The sequence below is a fragment of the Aythya marila genome (genome assembly GCF_965140915.1).
Source record: "Aythya marila genome assembly, chromosome: 24".
Taxonomy (NCBI): Eukaryota; Metazoa; Chordata; class Aves; order Anseriformes; family Anatidae; genus Aythya; species Aythya marila.
Genome location: NC_139065.1, coordinates 6,038,463 through 6,058,363, shown reverse-complemented (window position 1 = coordinate 6,058,363; position 19,901 = coordinate 6,038,463). Strand labels below are relative to the sequence as shown.

The following is a 19,901-nucleotide window of genomic DNA, read 5'->3' as shown; positions in this document are numbered from 1 at the left end:
CCCCCCCCCCGGCCCATCAGCGCCCCGCAGCGAGACCCCCCCAAAAGACGAGCATCGCCGCCCCCGGACCGTGTGCCCCCCTCCCCAGAGCCAGGCCTCGAAGCCCCCCAAAGAGGGGTAACCTCATCCCTGCCCCCCTGCACAGACAGCCCCCCAGGAGGGGACCTCCCCCCCAGCATCACCCCCAGACCCTGCCCGGGAAGGGGGGGTCTGTCCTGACCCACCCTCCCCGGCCACCCCCTCTGTCCCCCAGCCAAATCCCCTCAAACAGGGCAGGGCTGGGGAAGGGCTCGTGCTCCGGGGGTGTCGCCCCCTGTCCCCCCCCCGCCCCGTACCTGTGCCGCTGCTCCCGGTGCAGTGCCCAGGCCGGGAGTGCGGGCGCGGTGCCGGTGGGTGCCAAGTGCCCCTAATCCGGCACCGGAGCCGGGGGGATTTTTAGCTGCTGCCGGAGCAGAGGGAATGCCGCCGGCCCCCCGCGCCCCCCAGCCCCAGTGACGGGGACAGCGAGGGGACAGCGCCCTTCAGGGCCACCCGGGGGAACACGGGCTGTCGGGGAGGGGGCGGTGGGGCCCCCCCAGCCTGAGCTCTGGGCTAAAGCCGTGCCCCCGCCCAGCACCACCACCCCCCCACGCCTCTGGGTCGGGAGGTTGGTATTTTAATTGGACCCCCTTCGTAAGCGCAAAGTTCATTAGAGGCTCAGAAGGGGCTTTGTGTCCGTGGGGACAGCGGGGACAGGCTGTCCCCATGCCACCGCCGCTGCTGGGCATGGCGGGAGAGGGTTTGTGGTGGGGGGAAACGCGGGGATGCCACCCCCGGTGACACCGCAGGGCGCGGGGGGGTCACAAACAAACCCCTGGAGCCTGCAGCACCGCCACGGGGACCCAGCGGCTGTCCCCTGTCCCCAGCACTGCCGCCTCCCCAGAGCCAGCCCCTGCAGCGCAGGGCAGGGGCACCCACCCTGGGGGCCCTGTGGTCCTGCTGGGCTGGGGAGGAGGAGGAGGAGGCAGGGGGGAGGAAGGCTGAGCACCGTCCTGTTAAAGTGCTTAGACAGCAGGAGAGGGGCCCAGCGAGCGGCACTCAGCAGTGCAGGATTACAAGTGCTCGTTACTGCCTGCAATAATTAGCTCCATTTCCCCAACAGGAGGAAACCCACAGCCCCGCCATCCCCCTGTCACCACCCCGGCAGCACCCGGGGTCCCTGGGTGTGACAGGAACTGAGCTGAGCCCATCCCCAGCACAAAGCCCAGCCCTGCAGCCCCACGGGGGGGCACCCAAAAGTGGGGTGCCCCAAACCCACAGAGCCCCTCAGACACCCCACAGGACCTGGGGTGTCCCCATCCCCTGTGGGCAGGGGATGACATGCCACCTGCCCCCTTACATAAGGCACCGTGCCCACCTCCCTGGCCACCTCCCCGAGATGCTCTTTCTTTTCCGAGCCCTAATCTTTGCCATCTTGGGCTAATTGGATTTCCTGGGTCACATGGAGAGATAAAAAGTCCCCAAATCCATCAGCCCAGAAATTGGGTTATCCATGGGGAATTAAGGGAGAGCTCGGGGGGCAGCCAGCCCGCGAGCACCCAGGCGAGCGCTCCAGCACCCCCGGCGCGGCGCGGGGCAGTGGGCGCCTGGTTCGGCCTTTCGGGGCTTCCCTTTCTTCCCCCTCGCCCTCCGCCCGCCCCTGGGGTGCGTGCGCGCCCCCCGCGAAGAGCTGGAAGAGCCCGGGGACCTAGAGGAGCTCGAGGCGTTGGAAGAGGAAGACGACGCCATGGGGAGCGGGGCGAGCGCAGAGGATAAGGAGATGGCCAAGAGGTCCAAGGAGCTGGAGAAGAAGCTCCAGGAGGACGCAGATAAGGAGGCGAAGACGGTCAAGCTGCTGCTGCTCGGTAGGGTGGAGGGGACATCCGCACAGGGGCTGGCTGGGCACAGGGAGGACACAGGAACTATCCCATGTCCCTACCTGGCACAGGGACCCCATCGGTCCCCATCGGGAGCTGTATCCTCTGGGGATGGGCACAGAGCAAAAGCAACTGGGGCAAGGGGACAGAGAGGGGCTGGGGCTGGGGCTGTGGTGCCAGGGGTGCCGGGTGCCCCAGAGGTGTCGGTGCAGGGACATGCAGCCACTGGTCTCATCCTCTCCTCTTGCTGCCCCTTTTTGTCCCCAGGAGACCCCCTTCCCCTCAGCGCTGGGTCCGTTCTCGTTAGTCTGACGAGCTGTTCTTAGCGAGCAGAGGGTTGTCCCTCCACTGGATGTCCCCCAGGGTTGTGCCTGGGAAGAGCTGGGGGTGGCGTCTGCTCTTGGTGGCATGTAGACAGGTGGCAGGGACCAAGGGGACACCATGGGGTTGGGGAATGGAGTGGCTGAGGCCAGGACACCTTGGTGACACCTGTGGGGATGGGCGTGGGGGGGCAGTGGGACCCTCAGCATCCCCAAACCCTGCCCCACTGCTGGGCACAGGAGGGGACTGTCCCTTGGAGGACCCTGCTCCCCGCTCAGCCATCGGGGTAACCCCGCGGGGCATGGGGGGCAGGAGCAGCAGCAGGGGCTTAGCCAGGTGAGGGGGGGCCAGGGTCAAGGCGATTAGCACCCTAATTCTAAGCAGCTTCCTGTGCTGCCCTAAGCCGCTTAAAGCACCAAGGCAATCGCCGAGGCAGCGCAGGGATGGTGGCAGCCTCTGCAGGCCTGAAGCCACGGTGATGGGCAGGGCAGGGGGACAGAGCAGTGCCCATCACTGTGGTGTCAGGCACGCGGCATGCCCCAGCCACCTCTGAGGTTTCCTTTGACTCCTTTCCAGGGGCTGGAGAGTCGGGCAAGAGCACCATTGTGAAGCAGATGAAGTGAGTACAGCTGTGGCAAGGGCTGCGCCCCATGGCTGGGTACCCAGATTTGGGGGAGGGGGGACAAGGACTGAGCTCCAGAAACCCCTGGCAGAAGCATGGGGCCGTAGGACCTGGGGGTGTCCCCAGCACCATGCTGGTGGTGGGCTCCCAAAGAGGGGGTGATGCTGGGGAGAGAGGGGGCACCCCAGGGTGCCGGGCTCTGGGACTGAGGCTGATGTGTGGCCCCCAGGATCATCCACCAGGACGGCTACTCGCCCGAGGAGTGCATGGAGTTCAAGGCCATCATCTACGGCAACATCCTGCAGTCCATCCTGGCCATCATCCGCGCCATGTCCACGCTGGGCATCGACTACGCCGAGTCGGGACGGGCGGTCAGTGGGGGCGTCCCGCCCCGGGGGACGAGGGGAGGGGACAGCGCGTGGGGACAGTGGCAAAGGGCTCTCTCCTGCAGGACGACGGCCGGCAGCTCTTCAACCTGGCCGACTCCATCGAGGAGGGCACCATGCCTCCCGAGCTTGTCGACTGCATAAAGAAGCTGTGGAAGGACGGCGGGGTGCAGGCTTGCTTCGACAGAGCCGCCGAGTACCAGCTCAACGACTCAGCCGCGTAGTGAGTGTGGGGGTGTGCACGGGTCCCCTGCCTGCTGCAGTCACTCCCAGCTCCAAAATCCCCTCCCTGCTTCTGGGAACAGCTGCAGCACACCACATTGTTCTTTGTCCACCCAAGGGCCCCACGGGTGCCGTCTGGCCACAGCCCCCCGTGTCCCCATGTCCCCACTGCATGGGCAGGGTGAGGCCAGCTCAGGGCCATCTGTGCCCAGCTGCAGTCTCACTGTGCCCCTCAGGGTGTGGGTTGGAGTCACGTCCTTCACCAAGACCCAGCCCCAGACACCCCTTAAAAGCCCAGCTGTCACCCGGGGCTGGCATCGCACCCTCCACGGGGACCGGGACGTCCCCAGCCCCTCCACAGCGTGTCCCCTGCTGTCCCCGCAGCTACCTGAACCAGCTGGACAGGATCACAGCCCCCGGGTACCTCCCCAACGAGCAGGATGTGCTGCGGTCCCGCGTGAAGACCACGGGCATCATTGAGACCAAATTCTCTGTCAAGGACCTGAATTTCAGGTGGGCGCACGCACACACACCACACACACACCCCCGTGAGCACGGGCAGCCCCTCCAGCCCTGACAGTGGGAACAGGGTCAGGGATGAAGGTAACAAATTGTCCCCCTGATGCTCTGGGGCCACCTAGACTAGAGGGATGAGAGATGGGTCACCGAACCCGTGCCCCCCAAGTGCTATGGGGGCACTGGCACCATCCCAGCGGGGGTGGCAGGAGCAGACGTGTCACCGCCCCGTCCTTGTCCCCTCCCCAGGATGTTCGACGTGGGAGGGCAGAGATCTGAGCGCAAGAAGTGGATCCACTGCTTTGAGGGCGTGACCTGCATCATCTTCTGCGGGGCGCTGAGCGCCTACGACATGGTGCTGGTGGAGGACGACGAAGTGGTGGGTTTGGGGCTGGGGAATGGCTCAGCAGCAATGGGGGAGAGGAGCTGGGTGACAGCACCCATGCGGGTTGGCCGCAGTGGGGCAGGTGAATGCTCTGGGTGCCTGGGGCACAGCCACAGGACGGGGGGCAGCGGGGGTGGCTCAGCCTGGCCCCAGCCCCTGCGTGCACCCGTGCTCCCCCCGGGGCAGGAACAGCCCAACCAAGCTGACGCTGGGGTGGTTGTGCCATGGGTTTGATCCTGCTGACCTTGAGGAAAAATCAGCTCCTTCCAAGGAGGCCTGGCCTCCTCTCAAGAGCTGCCATCCTACGGGAACAAACATCCGGGTGCAGCAAAGCCCCGCGAGCCAACCCAAACACACCGGAGACAACGCAGGAGGGGAGGAAGCCCCAGCAGAGGGGCCCAGAGAGCCCTGGTGGAGGAACAAAGCAAATCAGGGTGCTGGGGGGTGGAGGAGCAGCAACAGCGCACAGCTTTTATCCTCCTCTGCTCCCCACGAGCAGCAGCACGGGGAAGGAGAGCAGAAGCTCACCAAGCGAAGCCTCTGGGTGCTGGGCAGGGGCTGCTCCGGCGGGGCTGCTGCTCCCCCCCCCCCCCCCACGTGCTGGGGGGACTCGTGCATTGCTCAGGGAAAGTAGCTTTGAGGGCAGAGACCTGGAGAGCAGAAACACGATGGCCCCAAGAAGGTGCCTTATTTCTCATCATTATTTTTGAAGACAACCAGGAAAAGCAGGCTGCCATCTCCCCTGCTCCACGGCTTGGGGCAAAGTCTCCTTGCTGCTATCTCCCGTAGCAGACGGTCCCGCGGATGCTCCCCGGTGTGCTGAGCTGGGTGCTGCCAGAGCTAGGCTCTGCTGCCTGGGGCTGGGTGACACCGGGTGTGCCCGGGCTGCCACTAGCCCTTCCCCAGCCCCTCGCAATGACACCTTACTCACTGAAGTCCTTGGGAGAGGCTGTAATGCTTCCCCTGCAAAGGACAGGGCAGGATTAAGCCAAACTGGGCCCTGTAGGAGCCCCAGTCACTGAAGCAATACAGGAATGCTGCCACAGCAGGGACCTAGACAATGAAAACCCATCCCCATCAAAGCACCTGCCTGCAGCAGGCAGCTGCAAAGGTCCAGCTGGATGGAGCCTTGTCCTCCCTGCAGCGAACTGGAAAATGCGCCTCTGCTCCCAAACCAGAGCAGAGCAATGCTTCCCCTTTCCGTGCTCCTTCGAAGCCAAGCTGGGGGTAACGGCTGAGGACTGCAGTACCCTGGGGAAATCCTGCAGCATCGCAGCACCGCCTGGCCAGTGTGGATAGGGGCACGGGGCCCTTGCTTGGGGCTCCTCCTGCCAACGATTCTCCCATCAGGATCAGTGCAAGCTGGTGCTGCTGACCGTCAGGGCCAGAGCCCCAGAGCCCCACACTGCCTGCAGCTGCTTTGCAGCTCCAGTGCTGCTCCCCACCATGAGCAGCACCCCAACATACCTGGGTCACTCGCACCATAGTGCAGGGGCTTTGCAGCTCTTCAGAAGAGCAAGGGGGCTCTTTGGAGGGTAGAGCCATTTGCTGCCATAGCAAACAGCACAGCCCCAGGAGTTGCTCCACTGCTGCTGCCCTTTGTTTTGCAGCAGCAGCTTGGGGCAAAGCACCCGTCACAGCACCGGGGCACAAAAGATGGTTTGGTTGTAACCAAGTGCCCATGCTCTGTCCTGTTTGCTTTCAGAACCGCATGCATGAATCCCTGCACCTATTCAACAGTATATGCAACCACAAATTCTTTGCCGCCACATCCATCATCCTCTTCCTCAACAAGAAGGACCTTTTCGAGGAAAAGATCAAGAAGGTCCATCTCAGCATCTGCTTCCCCGATTATGATGGTGAGTGGGTCTGGTCCCCCTGGGGGCCGGCCTTCACTGGCTCCATTATGCTGGGAGCAGTCCCTGGGGCCGGGAGCAATCCGGGGGCAAGGCCAGCATGACTGGTGCCATCTGGAGGATGGAAGCAGGGCAAAACAGCTTCTTTTAAAACTGAGTTGGTAGCTGCGGTTAGCACCCAGCTGGGAGGCAGGCTGTGGGTCTGACTCCCAAACACAAGCCCCAGGCGTCCCCAGGTTCCCTGGCCCCGAGCGTCACCACCCCAGCAGAGGCACCTGCAGCGAATCGCTCCCTCCCTCCGCAGGTCCCAACACATTTGAAGACGCAGGAAATTACATCAAGACCCAGTTCCTTGATCTCAACATGCGAAAGGACGTGAAGGAAATCTACAGCCACATGACCTGTGCCACAGACACACAGAACGTCAAATTCGTCTTTGACGCAGTCACAGATGTCATCATCAAAGAGAACCTCAAGGACTGCGGGCTCTTCTGAACATCTGTGTGGCAGGTATTCCCCGTGGCAGCCGGCAGCCACGAGCAGCAGCCTCTGAGCCACCAAAAGTGCTGGGGAAGGGGGGGCCACAGCCAGCAGGGTGAGGGCAGCCCCCGAGCCTGGGGCTGGGAACCTCCAGAGGCGAGGGACGTGCTGGCAGCAGCAGGAGGGCAGCACTGCCTGAGCACAGCTTCGCTCCGCTCCCCGAGCAGCCCGGTTATTGCTGCAAAGCAGCCTGACAAAACACGTTCACACCCCTGCTTTGTGGAGAGAGATGGAAACAACAGATTACAGCCCAAACTATGCACTTAAGCAGGATCAGACGTCTTTATCTCAGGCCTCCTGTTGCCACAACACTCTGCTCACTGCTCCCTGAAAAACAGCAGCAGGAGCTCCCCTTGTGCCTGACTGCTAAGACAGCTGCAGGGGAAATGGGGCAGGCAGGCGGCAATAGGACAGGGTGAAGCCTTGGGCCAGGGCTCCCCACACCAACGCAGCCCCCTTCTGCTTGGAGCACGCAGCAGGCTTCGGCTGCGAGCCCGCTGCTGGCACCACGGAAAAGATGAGCGTATCGAGTGTTGGCAGCAGCCGGGGGGCCCTGCCTTCTCCCTGGGTTACAGGCAGCAGCGAAAGCTACAGCGAATGATCAGCTAGGGAATAATAGGTTTATACCACCCTCACCTTCCAGCTACGTGCTGCCGCCCGGGCCCTGCTTTTGAAGCTGGTGGTGCAATGCAGATCTGCCTCTACAGGAGCCCTTCCTGGGCGTTATGCTAGTAACACCTTTGCTGTGTTTAATACCCTCTTCTTTCCTCCTCCCTGCCAGAAGAGAAAATGACTTCAGCTTCACATCACCGTTCTGCTGAGCAGAGCCAAAAGGATTAAAGAAAAAAAAAAGCTACCTGGCCCCCACTTTTTCTATGACCTACTCAACCAACCACCTGCGTTCAAGCCCGTAATAGGAAGGGGCTGAAGCCGAACTTCCTGCTCCCTTTCACAGCCATTTCCTCTTTTTAAAGAAAGAAACCCCGGCTCCCTGCAGTGCTTGGAGGTCAGCGTTTATCAATGAGATGCGGAGTGGTTTGACACCAAAGAGCACACAGACCCCAGTGCATCAGAGAAATTAACGCCGAGCCGCCACATGCCCCCCTGCGCAGCTGAAGGTGGCACCGCCACGGGACCGGTGCCAGGCACCCGCCCTGCCCTCGCCCGCTTTGTCAAACCTTAATTGGGTTGAACAGGGAATTTCTGGGCAAGGGCGGTGCCGCCTCCGAGTCATGCCTGGTAGCCAGCCCTGTGGCAGGATGAATTAATTATTTTGTGCTGTATATAAGTCCTGAGACTTCGGTGAATTTCTCAGAAAAATCTTCCTACTGGACAAAGGTCAAGAGCTGCTGCTGCCCCCGGTTGTGCTCTGCCCCCCGACAGCCTTAAGCAGACGAGCGGCCGGTCCTGGCCACCTTGTCCCGTGCCCACCAGCCAGGGCAGGGGACGCAGGAGCACTGGGGGCCAAGGGATGCCATCACGCCTCCAGCGGAGGAAGGGGTTGGATAAAGAGGAAATGGTTACTTGAAAGATTTTCATTCTGCTACTTAGAGCTGTATTTGCTCTTACTGTTTGTAAATAAATCAGTGTCGGTACTGTAGACAAGTCCTGTATCCTCTCAATGTCTACTGCAGGGTCACCTATACGGCTTCACTTAACAGTAGGGGAAAAAAATAAAGAAATATGCATGACATGGATGTCTCATTTCTCCCACTTGGATGTCTCTGTGATGATTGCTCCCAAGCCCCTTTCCCATCGCAGAACGCCTGAAGCAAGGAACATTTTGCGTTCTTTGCCTGAGCTGCTCTCCCCGCGTGCTGCACACACAGGTCCCCCGCCACCATCAGCTGTGCCCAGGCAGCATGGAGCAGGGCCACCACCACCCTCCTTGTCCAGGGGTACACATGGGTGCCACCAAACCACTGCCAGCTGGAATTAAGCCTTCCCAAAACACCCCCCCCATGATAAGGGATGTACCTGGGGCTGCCCTCCCGCCCGGCTCCAGCAGCAGTTGGAATGTGATTGCAGGGGAGCTTTGCATTAATTTGTTTAAAAGACAAGGCGAGCTGTGTCATGCATTAGAGTGAAGCTCAAGTAAAGCCTCGAGGCCTTGCTAAAAGGGAATTGTCAGGCAGGCAGTAGAGCTCAAGGTAATTTGGGAAAAAAAAATCTGAACTATAACGACAGTCTGTAGAGCTGCTGGGCACTGCTGCATGTTTGGCACCCAGCAGACACCGTGACATGGCCATTTCCCACACCCAGAAGGATCCCTCAGGTTATCTTGCTCTTGCAGTGCTGCAGTTCTAGGCAAGAAGCTTCAGAACGGGTTACAGCCACGTCATCTAACAGCAGCCCAGAGCAGTGAACAACTGGATGGATGTCTGCTCTCTGCCATCTGTGCCAGCACAACCCCAGCCTTCGGGAGCAGCAGAGAACACCAAGAGCCATGTATTACACGGCCCGAGGAGCCCTCCCATCAGCTACGCCTGCTTCCCAGCCAAGTGCATGCCTTCCTGCAGCTGGATGGGCAAAGCACAGAAGGGGAGAGAACTTCTGGAGGAATTACAAAAACTAGGGAAAAGGCTCAACTGTTTACTCACCATTTTAATACTGCCAACAACTATAACAGATTGAAACTGTACACATGACAAACTGGGAAAAGAGTCTAAATGCAATGGTTCAGCAAAGGAATGTACTGACTGGTTCTGAACATTACTACAGTAAAAACAATGGCAAACAAGAATTTGGCACCACATATACAAAGTAAAGGCATGCTGTCAATACAGTTTAAGAGTCTCCGAACAGAAAAAGCCATGGTAAATGCAGAACAAAGTGCACCCTTTAAAAAATTGCCCACCAGTTTAGACCAAAAATGCACAAGAATCTAAGTGGTTGATTTAGTAGCTCTGTAGCAGCACACATTTTCCATCTAACTTGGAGCTCAGCATTTCAGCTCTCCAACTGACACAGCCCGGGTACATGTCCACCACAAAGCTGGCTTGATGCTTACCACACAGTATAAATCCCATTTGGATATCAGCATAAATCAGGTTAACCCCTAACCATAAACTAAAAAGACTTCGTATATCCTGCTGCAGAAGCTTCTTTAAAAAGCCTTATGGTAGCAGGACGGTAACAAACTACACATCAGAAAAAGCCGAAGCTATCGCCGTAAGAGCTCTAAGGATCCATTAAGTAGTTGCAGAAATATTAAATTCTGACCATACCAAGTGTTAAAAACAAAGAGTTCCTGCTAAGAGGAATACTTTCTGCATGATCTGGTCACATGTGCATAGTTAAGTGATTTTTTTGTTTTTATTTTTAAAACAAGATTTGTTTGCAAATAAAGAAATAAAATTTAGTAAAGTTATAGTTTTCTTGATGGAAAAAACCTTAAAAACAGACTAGTGGTGGCTTGTTAACCAAAGAAAGAGAGAAAGCTACATATCGAAGGTCTGGAATCCAGCACCTTAACTTCACAACAGCTGTACACATTTGAGATTACACCATCCAAACGATGCCAGGATGATCTAGTCACACTAACAGTTGTTCCATCTTGACCTAACTTCAACATCCCATATCAATATAAAGGTCCCTAATACAGAAGATTGTGCTAAAGAATGCAACGATTCTGCATGCTGTTTTCGTTTCCCTGGTCCTGTTCATGCTTGCAGCTGTCCCCATGAGGCAGCAAAGAGTCTGGTTCTCAAAACGCCACATCATAAGAACTGAAAAGAGAACACGGAGCATTAGTGCAGTACAAGACAAAGCCAGACCAAGCTGGTGTGCAAAGCTTAAACTCTGCGCGCAGCCAAGCAGCTTAGCTTTACCTTCTTCCCACGCCCCTTCTCAATAGAGTCCACATTCCTTCAGGTTGTTCTTAATGATAACATCTGTAACAGCATCAAACACAAACTGCACGTTCTTGGTGTCAGTGGCACAGGTGAAGTGTGTGTAGATCTCCTTGGTGTCTTTTCTTCGGTTCAGATCTTCAAACTGACACTGGATGTACGCAGCTGCTTCCTCATATGTGTTGGAGCCTGACAAAGATAAGAGCCCTTACTTTAGCCAGCAGTTCACAGCAGAGAGTTTTTGCACAGATCTTTTAAGCACATATTAAGCTGCTTGCAACCATCTGCCTTATCCAGCTACAAATCCAAATCCACAATTAACCCCTTCTTGCAAATCTGAAGTCTATTCCCAGCTTCTGCCCAGTGACCTTGGACAAGTTGTTCACTGCTGCAAGTCTCCGACTGCTCCCCACCCCAGACCCTCCGCTCAGAGACTGGAACATCACCATCACACCTCTTCACGAGCAACCTGCGAGATCCAAAAGGGAACGCTGCACATCGGCTACCAAAAGGCTTTGTGCTAGAAACAGTTATATTGCAAGAGTGACAATGACAGGAACAACCAGGTTTGAGGGAAGGGCAGCTTCAAAAATCTAAATGCCTCAAGCACTGACCACGTAACACACCATCCCTGTGCAGGTGGCAGCAGGGAAGGGCTGCAGAACAGACTATTGCTGAAACAGACACCAGAGTGAACAAGGGTCTTACCCAGGATGTGGATAAACTTGATAGCCTCTAAAATAGAGGTTAAATGGAAGCATTGTCCTAGTATAATGTGGAAAACACAGTGACCTTGACTTGCTGAAGTGCAATACTGTTAAGTGTCTTTGCTTTTCAAACTCCAGGCCATAAAACACATGGACAAAGGCTATTCCAAACCACAGCCATGCACAACCACGTCCCTCCTGAGAAAATGAGTTATCAGCTAGCTGGACAGCTCAGAGATGCTGCCCGAGAGACACAGTGATGGGAACAGGGAAAAAGATAATCTTGGATTTTGTAGGCTTTAACTGACTCATTCCTGGCCCTGGTGATGCAAACAAGATGCCATTTCATGAGCCCAACCTTACCTGTGTATTCTGGATAGCAGATCGTTAATGGGCTTTTCTTAATCTTTTCCTCAAACAGGTCTTTCTTGTTCAAGAAAAGAATGATCGAGGTGTCTGTAAACCATTTGTTGTTACAAATGCTGTCAAACAGTTTCATACTCTCATGCATCCGGTTCTGAAAAGTAAAAAAAGAAGAAGGCGATGCATCACTCCAGAGTTATTTAGGGAGGATGAGGTGGGGGCAGACAGGCTTTACTACAAAGGCCAGACTAAGGCACCAAGCATTACACTGCTAAACACGCACGTCCTCACTGTCACCGCATCAGGAACAGTGCCCGTGGCCCTGAGGCTGGTGCTGCCTCACCCCGCTGCTCCCCCAGCCCATGCCCGACCCTCCACGGAGGAGCTCACACCTCGGGAAGCAGGCTGCGGGGCCAGCACCACGAGCCACCCTCCTGTACACAGGCCCTGGGGAAAATTGTGCATTACAGTTATCTTTTTCTGGGGCAAGATACCACAGGCTGCTGCAAGGAAGTGCTCTTCTTTACAGCTCTCAGGCCACTTCAGGGAACAACCACCACATAACAAAGGGAACGATCTAGAGACATGCCCGTCCCACACAGGATAAGATCTGCACTTGCTTCCACCTCCCTTCTGCTACAGGGCCACCCAGCCAGGCGTTAGTAACTCCTCGATGACATACCATTTCTTCGTCCTCGGCCAAGACAAGGTCATAATCACTGAGGGCCACACAGAAAATAATTGCTGTCACGCCTTCAAAGCAATGGATCCACTTCTTCCGCTCTGACCGCTGGCCACCAACATCAAACATCCTGGGAGAGGCAGAAGAAAAGTCTCAGGAGCTAAGGAGACCTCTCTCCCTGGCCACCACCCCATCCACAAGAGATGGGGAGGCTCAGCTAAGGACTTTCCAACAAGCAGGGGTTAGGGAAAAACAGGTACACAGCCTTCCATCAGCAGGGCCAACAACGCGGAGCCTCCCTTCCTCAGGAGAATTCACTGAATTCTTTTTAGAGCAATTTCAGCAGGAAGAAGTAGAGGTTCACCTACATCACTATCCAGAAGTCTGCTGATTCATCAGGGCATGCTTATTTTGTTCTCTGTCTCCTATTTCCTTAGCAACAATCCATTTGCTTGACTGGACTCCAAACACCTACTCACAGCCAGCTCTTCCAGTTCATTTACACTGCATCTCACAAAGGATTATCTGGAACACGCTACCTGCATGCTACTGCTGGGACTCGGAAGAATTAATGAGGTTAAGAAACAGCTTTTTTTTGTTTGTTTGTTTTCAAAAATAAGTGTCTGTTGTCTACTGAAGTTTAAAGGCTTCAGCTACTTACAGAATTTCTGGCTATAGAAGAGATGCAAGCACCTTGGATGGTTACAACACCCTGCTCACTGAAGCATTTTGATGAGATGCAGGGTTGCCCACTATGTTCTGATGTGCTGTGACTTAATTAAATCAAGCCAGATACAAGTCAATATCCAAGAGCTATGGAAATCATAAACATCGATTTGTTATCACAGCAAACACATAGACAAGAGACACTACCCAGTGTGGGCCAAAAGCAATACAACTTAATGACAGCAAACAAGGGAGCCAGAAGAGCAGTTCAGCTAACTCCAATTTTCTATTTAAGGTAAACTGTCCCAGTGGAGCACAGAAGGAAAGATGAAAATCTCTGCAAAGATACTGGCTGTTTACTTAGTTTGCATTATTCGCCATTACTCTCTGCTTTTAGCACACAGTCATCTGAAGAGGAATAGCATCCCTGACAACTCAGCTTCTCCAAGCTAATCCAAATTCAAGTCACAGTTACACTAAAGCTACCTCAGCCCATTATTAATGTCTGAGATTTAACATCAAGGCTTCTGTCGCAGGAAAGATGGCAGCTTCAGGGTTTAAGATGCATTAATGCTTTCCTTTGCAGAGCAAATCCCTCTGAGATGAGACACCTTGTGTGCCTCTGGGGAGGTGGGGGAAAGAGCAACCCCCTCTGAGGCATGTGCATAGAGTGCTCAGTCATTTCACTTTGAAAGAAGGGCTACAATGATTAAATCAAATATGCCTGCTACCTCCAGCTCACTCTCCCATTAGTCAGACGTGATGATTTTTGAAAGAGCACCACACACTGCAGCTGGAAATACTAATCCCAATACATTGTGACGGAAGACAAGTTTTCCCTAGATGAACCACAAGCCATATAAATAGTTCCGAGACGCAAAGTGTTTGGGCATTTTTGTTAGAACAGTTCATAAGTTAAGACATTTCAGAAGCCAAAACGTACTGCTCTCCCAAACAGCGTGCAAATGGATCCAGTTTTATAAGCAATGCATGGATTTTTGCTATAGCTCTTCCAAACTGTTTTCAAACACAAACTAAAAATAAGCCAATAAATTTAAAGGCTTTCAGCAACAAAAGCTTGAAAACATTGCTATAGGATGAAGGGAATTCGCCCAAGACACAGACACTGTTTTTCTACACCCACGTCCTGTGACAGCACTGCTCACCCCCAGGTCCCCAGGCTGGTTGTTAGGAGCGTGATCGCGACCCAAAGCGAGGATTTTCTAAGGAGCAGACCAAGAGCAGGGAAGACAGCTCGACTGCGCACTAGCAGCTGCTAAAAGGTTAGAGGGAGTTTGGTTAGTGATACTGAAAGGGACACTGCCAGGACCAGACTTGGTAGCTGAGCCCCTCAGGGGCTGAATTTAGGAGGCAGAGAGGGGAGGCAAGTCCCATCCTCTGCAGTACCACGTGGAGGCAGCCAGGCCCCAGCACTCCTCCTCTGCAGCAAGTGTCAGTCAGCAATCACTGGCTTTGTGAACACCATGCACCCCAGAGCCAAGGCTGGGTCTTCACAGAGAGCCCTTCTCTTCCATTCAAAGAAAGGGGTTAAATTCAAACTCAAAACCCAGGAGTCAGTGTCCTTTTAGTATTTTTTTTTCTGATCCTGTAAACAAGCAGTCAGTACCTGTGTGTGCGATTCCAACATAAAAGCAGCTGAAAAGAATAGAAGAAGGCAAATAAAAGTCAAACCAGTATCTCCAATGAGCAACACCAGTAGAAAGGGAGTACAACGGAGGCGAGGACACTTAAGAGCACGAGGCGTTTTGCACCGGGGGTGCAGATCTTACTGCCACGCACCAAGGAAATCACCGCAGTCCACAGGGACACGCTGCCCTTCACTTACTTGAAGTAGAGGTCCTTGAAGGTGAAGTGAGTTTCCACGATGCCTGTAGTTTTAACTCTGGTCCGCAGAACATCCTGCTGAGTTGGAATATAGGTCGGCTGGGATATTCTATCCAAGTCATTTAGGTAACTAAACCAGAAGAGACAACATAAGATGAGCTTTTTTTAGCCTCTGTGTTTGCTGTGAATCTTTTATAAACTGCAGAAGAAAGTCATCACAGAACTTATTCACCCTCTTAACACAATGCAGACCTCATACACGCAGCAAACAGACAAACCCCCTTCGGTCTGCCTCGGGATGGTTATCTTTTTTCTTTTTTTTTTTTTTTTTTTTTTTTACCCCCTTCATGTGGCCTTGCAGCACGTGTTAGGTGGAGTTCAGCTGGTCAGGAGCAGTGCTTAATCAGAGGCTAGCACAAGAGGTACTGCTGATGCAGAAGCCATGCCAAGACTGGTATCTCTTGGGGCAATTCAAAGTAGTCAAGGTTTTTCACATCAAAGCACAAGGCAATAAATCCAGTGGCTCACTTTAAAGGGCAAGAATACATCAAACAAACTAGCAGGAAGGAATTAAGCGCAAAGACCAGCGCCACAGCAAGCAGATTCATTCACCTACTTCAGCAACAGCAAACTAACAACCAGAGGTGCCTTAATCCCAGCTTCTGGGAGGATGCAGCAGAAATTTGTAACTCTTTCAAGCTGCAAACATGACATGCTGGGAAGCCCGCGTGCCTGCGGGCGGCCCCACAGAGCCCAGGGCTGCTGGAAGCGCCCTTTTCTCCATGGCACCACAGCACCGTGCTCACCAGGACCCCGACTTCATTTCAGCTTCAGCAGATTCCCTTTGAAGTTTGGCTCTCGGATACATCATTTCCTGCAGCACCATAAATCGTGCCCTAACCAGCAACACCTCTGAGCTTGTTTTTGCCCGTTATGAGGACAGTGAAGCCTTCTCACTGGTGGAAGCAGAAGAGATGACTGCAGCTCCATTTGGAAGGGACCTCCCACAGCTACGGGCACACCTTTACCCTGAGTGTCTTTTTAATCAGCACAGAACTGTACAGCTGTCACGGTGGCACAACGGTGTTACGCTATCTTAACGACCTTGCCATGCCAAGCAAGCAGCATCACAGACCATTAGCGGGCAGAGTTTGCTCACAAGCAAACGTTGTGCCCAAAGTTCACTCGCCTTTTTCACCAAGCAGGCAGCCCACCAAGCGGCATCTCCCTCCTCTGCCAGGAGCACCAGTGGGTGCTGGCAGAGTGCTGACCTATTTTCTGAGCCCCAGCAGAACCCAGCCCACCTGCCAGCCTCCTGCACCGCAGGGCTCTTCTCCAAGGGCTGGGATCTGCAAGCGGTTTTAGCCCAGGACAGGCCAACTCCCCTCATTCCCTCCTCCTGTCCAGTGGGATGAGAGGTTTGCAAACTGCTCTTTCACAGCACCACGGCGCCCGTAACTCACACTTGGGATTGGCTTTAGATTCAGTTTGGTAAAACGGAATTTGGAAGGCAGCTCTCTTCGTTAGGCTTCTCGTAAGCATTTCTGCTGAGGATTTAACTTGCCCAAGTGGTTAGCCTCTTTCCTACCAGTGTTAGTTCAGCTGGGACACTGTGGTTGAGAACCAATGGAAGAGATGGAAATGAAACCTAAGAACTGACCCAGCAACTTTTAACAGCTTGGCTTTGATGCAGGTCACAGGGCTGCCCCAAATCACTGAAACGATAAACGTGCAAGCTGAGGCTGTAAAGCATCTGCTCCTAATTGCCAGCTTTCAGCATCAGGAGTTTGGGCAATGAAACTGGCATAACTCCCACTTAAGGCTTTTTAGGCAGCCAGGAGTGAATAGGGGCATCTCCCATCAACTGCACTGCAAAGTGCCGCTCGAACACTTGCATATCGATCAGCGGAACAAGGTGTATCAGGTTAAGCAGTACTCCATCTGCACGTTCCCTTAAAAATAAACTCAGCTAGATTAATTCAGAGGGACTCCAAGGGCAAGTAAATACCAGACCCCATGACAATGCCGAAGCAGTTGGATTTTTGAGCAGGGGATTTTTTGGTACTAGTTCCCATGTACACGCAACCCCCCCCAGCTATCTGGGGCTCGCCAGGGGCAGATGACTTTGTGGGCACAAACCACCGTGCCCACCGCACGCCTCCCAGCTGCAGAAGCCCAGTCCGTGCTGACCACCTCCGTCTCCCTCCATGACATACAGGCTGAGTGGAACTTGAAAAAAAAAAAAAAAAAAAGGAAAAGCACAGTCTGAGACTCATGGCTTTGAGCTACTCATCACTCAGTTTGCCTCAGAGTTTACAGATGTTCCTCTAAAATACTGTTTCAAGAACTGAAAATGCACACCTTACTGAATCTTGCCACATCCCACGCAGCTTGCAGCCCTGTTCACAACCTCCTTTGTCACTGGGCTGCAGTCATACGCTGAGGCTGCGACACTTGTTCCCCACCTCGTACCCGTGTGTTTACAGAACCAGCTATTTCTCATGCTCAACACCACCTCGCAAACGCAAGCGTGCAAAAGGGTGGTTTTTTTCCTTGTTTTTTTTTCTTTTTTTTCTTTTTCCACACTGAAAACTAGGCTTTGGGCACAGAAGTGCTGACCAAAAGCCTGCAGCATAACTCATGTTTGCGTTAGTGACCCTCCAAGCCTTCTCAGGACAGCCCTGGTTCGATACCGACGTGTGCGTGGATGTGTAGTTCCAGCCTGATCAGCTTCAGCACCGTCCTGACTCACACTCAGGCCGACTGCTCTGCTAAGGAGCACTGACAGCAGCGGCAGGACTCTGGAGCACACAGCTTTCAGGAGGTGAATAAAACACAATTCCCCTCCTCCACACACTCACACGAGCCCTGGAGTGGCATTTTCCTCACAATTCAGTCATGCTTCCTTTCAGTGCTGGAAAGAATGCTCCCAAGGCCAAAAACTGCTCTGAAAGATTCATACAAAGCATTTCTTACGAAAGGCGCTCGCAGCCAGAGCTGTGGGAGGGAGGGGCGGCCCCCGCAGCCAGGAGGCAGCGCCACAGACAAAGCCTGCCTCAGACCTGCTGCCAGGAGAGGCGCAGCCTGGTGCCCAGCTGGGTTTTTGTCTGCAGCCACCGAACGCCGAGCTTTCCAGAAGCCTTATCACAAGAACCCATCCGTGTCAGCCTGAAAATGCAAACGGTATTCCTCCTTCCACAGGAGGTCGGTTCACACAGACTTGATCTACAGCCAAGCCTTCCTGCAGCAAGAAGAAAAAGGGTGAAGACCTGGTGAATCCTGTATCTAAAAGATGTCTTTTTCAGAAGTCTGCCTCCTCTTTCCCTGCATCTTTAGGTCGGTTTTGGCAGATGATGACATTAAACAAAGCAGAAAACATGGTAACAGAGCAGGATTTCCAGGAAAAGGGAATGCTGCGTGTTACCTTTATCAATACAAATGCTCATTTGGAGCAGTTCAGACAGACCCTAAGTCTACAACACAGACCTGCAGATGAAAAAACTCTCATCTGAAACTTGAACTGCGATCCCAAGGTGGTGTGTTACTCGGGAGGAATCACAAGAAAGTAGCACCAGGAGACACATGGGAGAGGTTCTATTTGAAAGTGAAGCAAATAAAATAAAAAGAAATCTAGGTTTTACCCAGCATCATAACTGTAAGGGAATTCAGGCCAGAAATGGCACTTGGGAGCGTGACAAGAAATGCCAGGATACGGAACAGTTCATCAGAAAGCATGCTAATTGCCTGCGGATAGCTCCCAACAGTATCTGCAGTTTGGTGCCTGCATGACCTTTGGAAAAAGCAGCAATACCAGCAAGCAAAATATTTTAGAGCATTATCCGCTTTCCAACACTTACAAGTATCAGATAGAGGCGACTGCAGAGATGTGCAAGACAATAAGCCTTAGCATCCACACTGCTGCCTCATCACAGGTTTTTGTTTGCTGTTGCTGTGACACCAAGAATCGTGCACAGGGTTCCCAAATACTTCTCCACAGCACCCACTGGAGACAGGAGAGGTGATCTAGGGAGAGCTGTTTGTTCACGTCAAGAGGTAAAGAAGAATAGGAAACTGCAATATGACAAACAGGGACGTTCGAAACATCACACCAAAAGAGCACGACAGTTGCTAGAGGGACGTTATCAGATGGTGCCTAAGAGAAGACACTGAGCATTTATGCCAGTGTTTGAATATCCACAGTTTACACCAAGAGTTAACTCAACTGTTCCAAAAACCAAACCACACACCAGAGAAAACATGCAGAACACTCAGGTTCCAGGACAGATCGTTTGGATTGGTGTTACCAGTGGTTATCTTCAGGAGCTTGCCAACACCCTTTGCATATGCACAACAAGCACACTGTTACAAGGTGAGCTCCCACGCGATGGGCAGGATCCATACTGCACAAGGGGAATGGCTCAGGCAGGCAACAGTGGCGAGAAAAGTTTTCAGAAGAATTTGACACAACCTTCAAAATCCTAGCACTCCGCCACAGCACTCCTGTCAGTTCCTGATGATAGTCAAACCACCTCATTTTCACAAGTGATCATTTGTATCTTGCTCTTTTTCCTTTTCAGGTGTCTCAGCAGAGGCCCTCGGGTCTGATCTGATGCCAGAAGCCCAGCACCAGGGTTGACACACAGTGCAGTGCAGAATTTCAGCTGAAAAACCAGCCACCCCAAAAAGAGCACTGGCTGCCAAGCCCAGTCCTGCTTGTAACAGCCACTGAAAGGAGCAGAGAGGTGACGTTCCCCCAGCAGTACTGCACACAAAAGCTACTGCCTACACAATCACCACCACAAGAAGGGATTGCAAGCCAGCCATCCTTTAAGCATGGACTTAAGAAACACCAGAAGATAAGGCAGGTCAGGGGCCACATGCTGAGCAAAGAGGAGCAAATGCTGGCCACATGCTCACTTGGCCACTCGTTCTGTACATTAGCAAGGCAGGGGGCCCATGGAAGAAAACAGGTCTTGAACTGTGTGATTGCGCTGTGCTCGCTCGCAGCATTTCCTAACCGTGGAGTTGCCTGGCAACTGATTCA

General features: G+C 53.7%; 2 protein-coding genes across 3 annotated transcripts in view; one reads left to right on the top strand and one right to left on the bottom strand.

The window, feature by feature from the left end:
- Positions 1–1,765: 1,765 nt before the first annotated feature.
- GNAT2 (G protein subunit alpha transducin 2) lies at positions 1,766–6,698 on the top strand (the record flags this gene model as incomplete). Its single annotated transcript, XM_082778447.1, has 8 exons — positions 1,766–1,883; positions 2,793–2,835; positions 3,068–3,209; positions 3,290–3,447; positions 3,831–3,959; positions 4,212–4,341; positions 6,053–6,206; positions 6,508–6,698. The coding sequence occupies 8 exons, from the start codon at positions 1,766–1,768 to the stop codon at positions 6,696–6,698; spliced, it is 1,065 nt and encodes a 354-aa protein (XP_082634573.1).
- Positions 6,699–9,329: 2,631 nt separating this feature from the next.
- Positions 9,330–19,901, bottom strand: part of GNAI3 (G protein subunit alpha i3) — a 30,902-nt gene continuing 20,330 nt past the window's right edge. For both annotated transcript variants that reach the window (XM_082778446.1, XM_082778445.1), the window contains 5 exons: positions 14,859–14,987; positions 12,347–12,476; positions 11,665–11,818; positions 10,574–10,783; positions 9,330–10,471 (listed from right to left, as the gene is read on the bottom strand). In XM_082778446.1, coding sequence (XP_082634572.1) covers positions 10,593–10,783; positions 11,665–11,818; positions 12,347–12,476; positions 14,859–14,987 — 604 coding nt within the window. In that variant the 3' untranslated portion in view covers positions 9,330–10,471; positions 10,574–10,592. The remainder of the gene's footprint in view (positions 10,472–10,573; positions 10,784–11,664; positions 11,819–12,346; positions 12,477–14,858; positions 14,988–19,901) is intronic.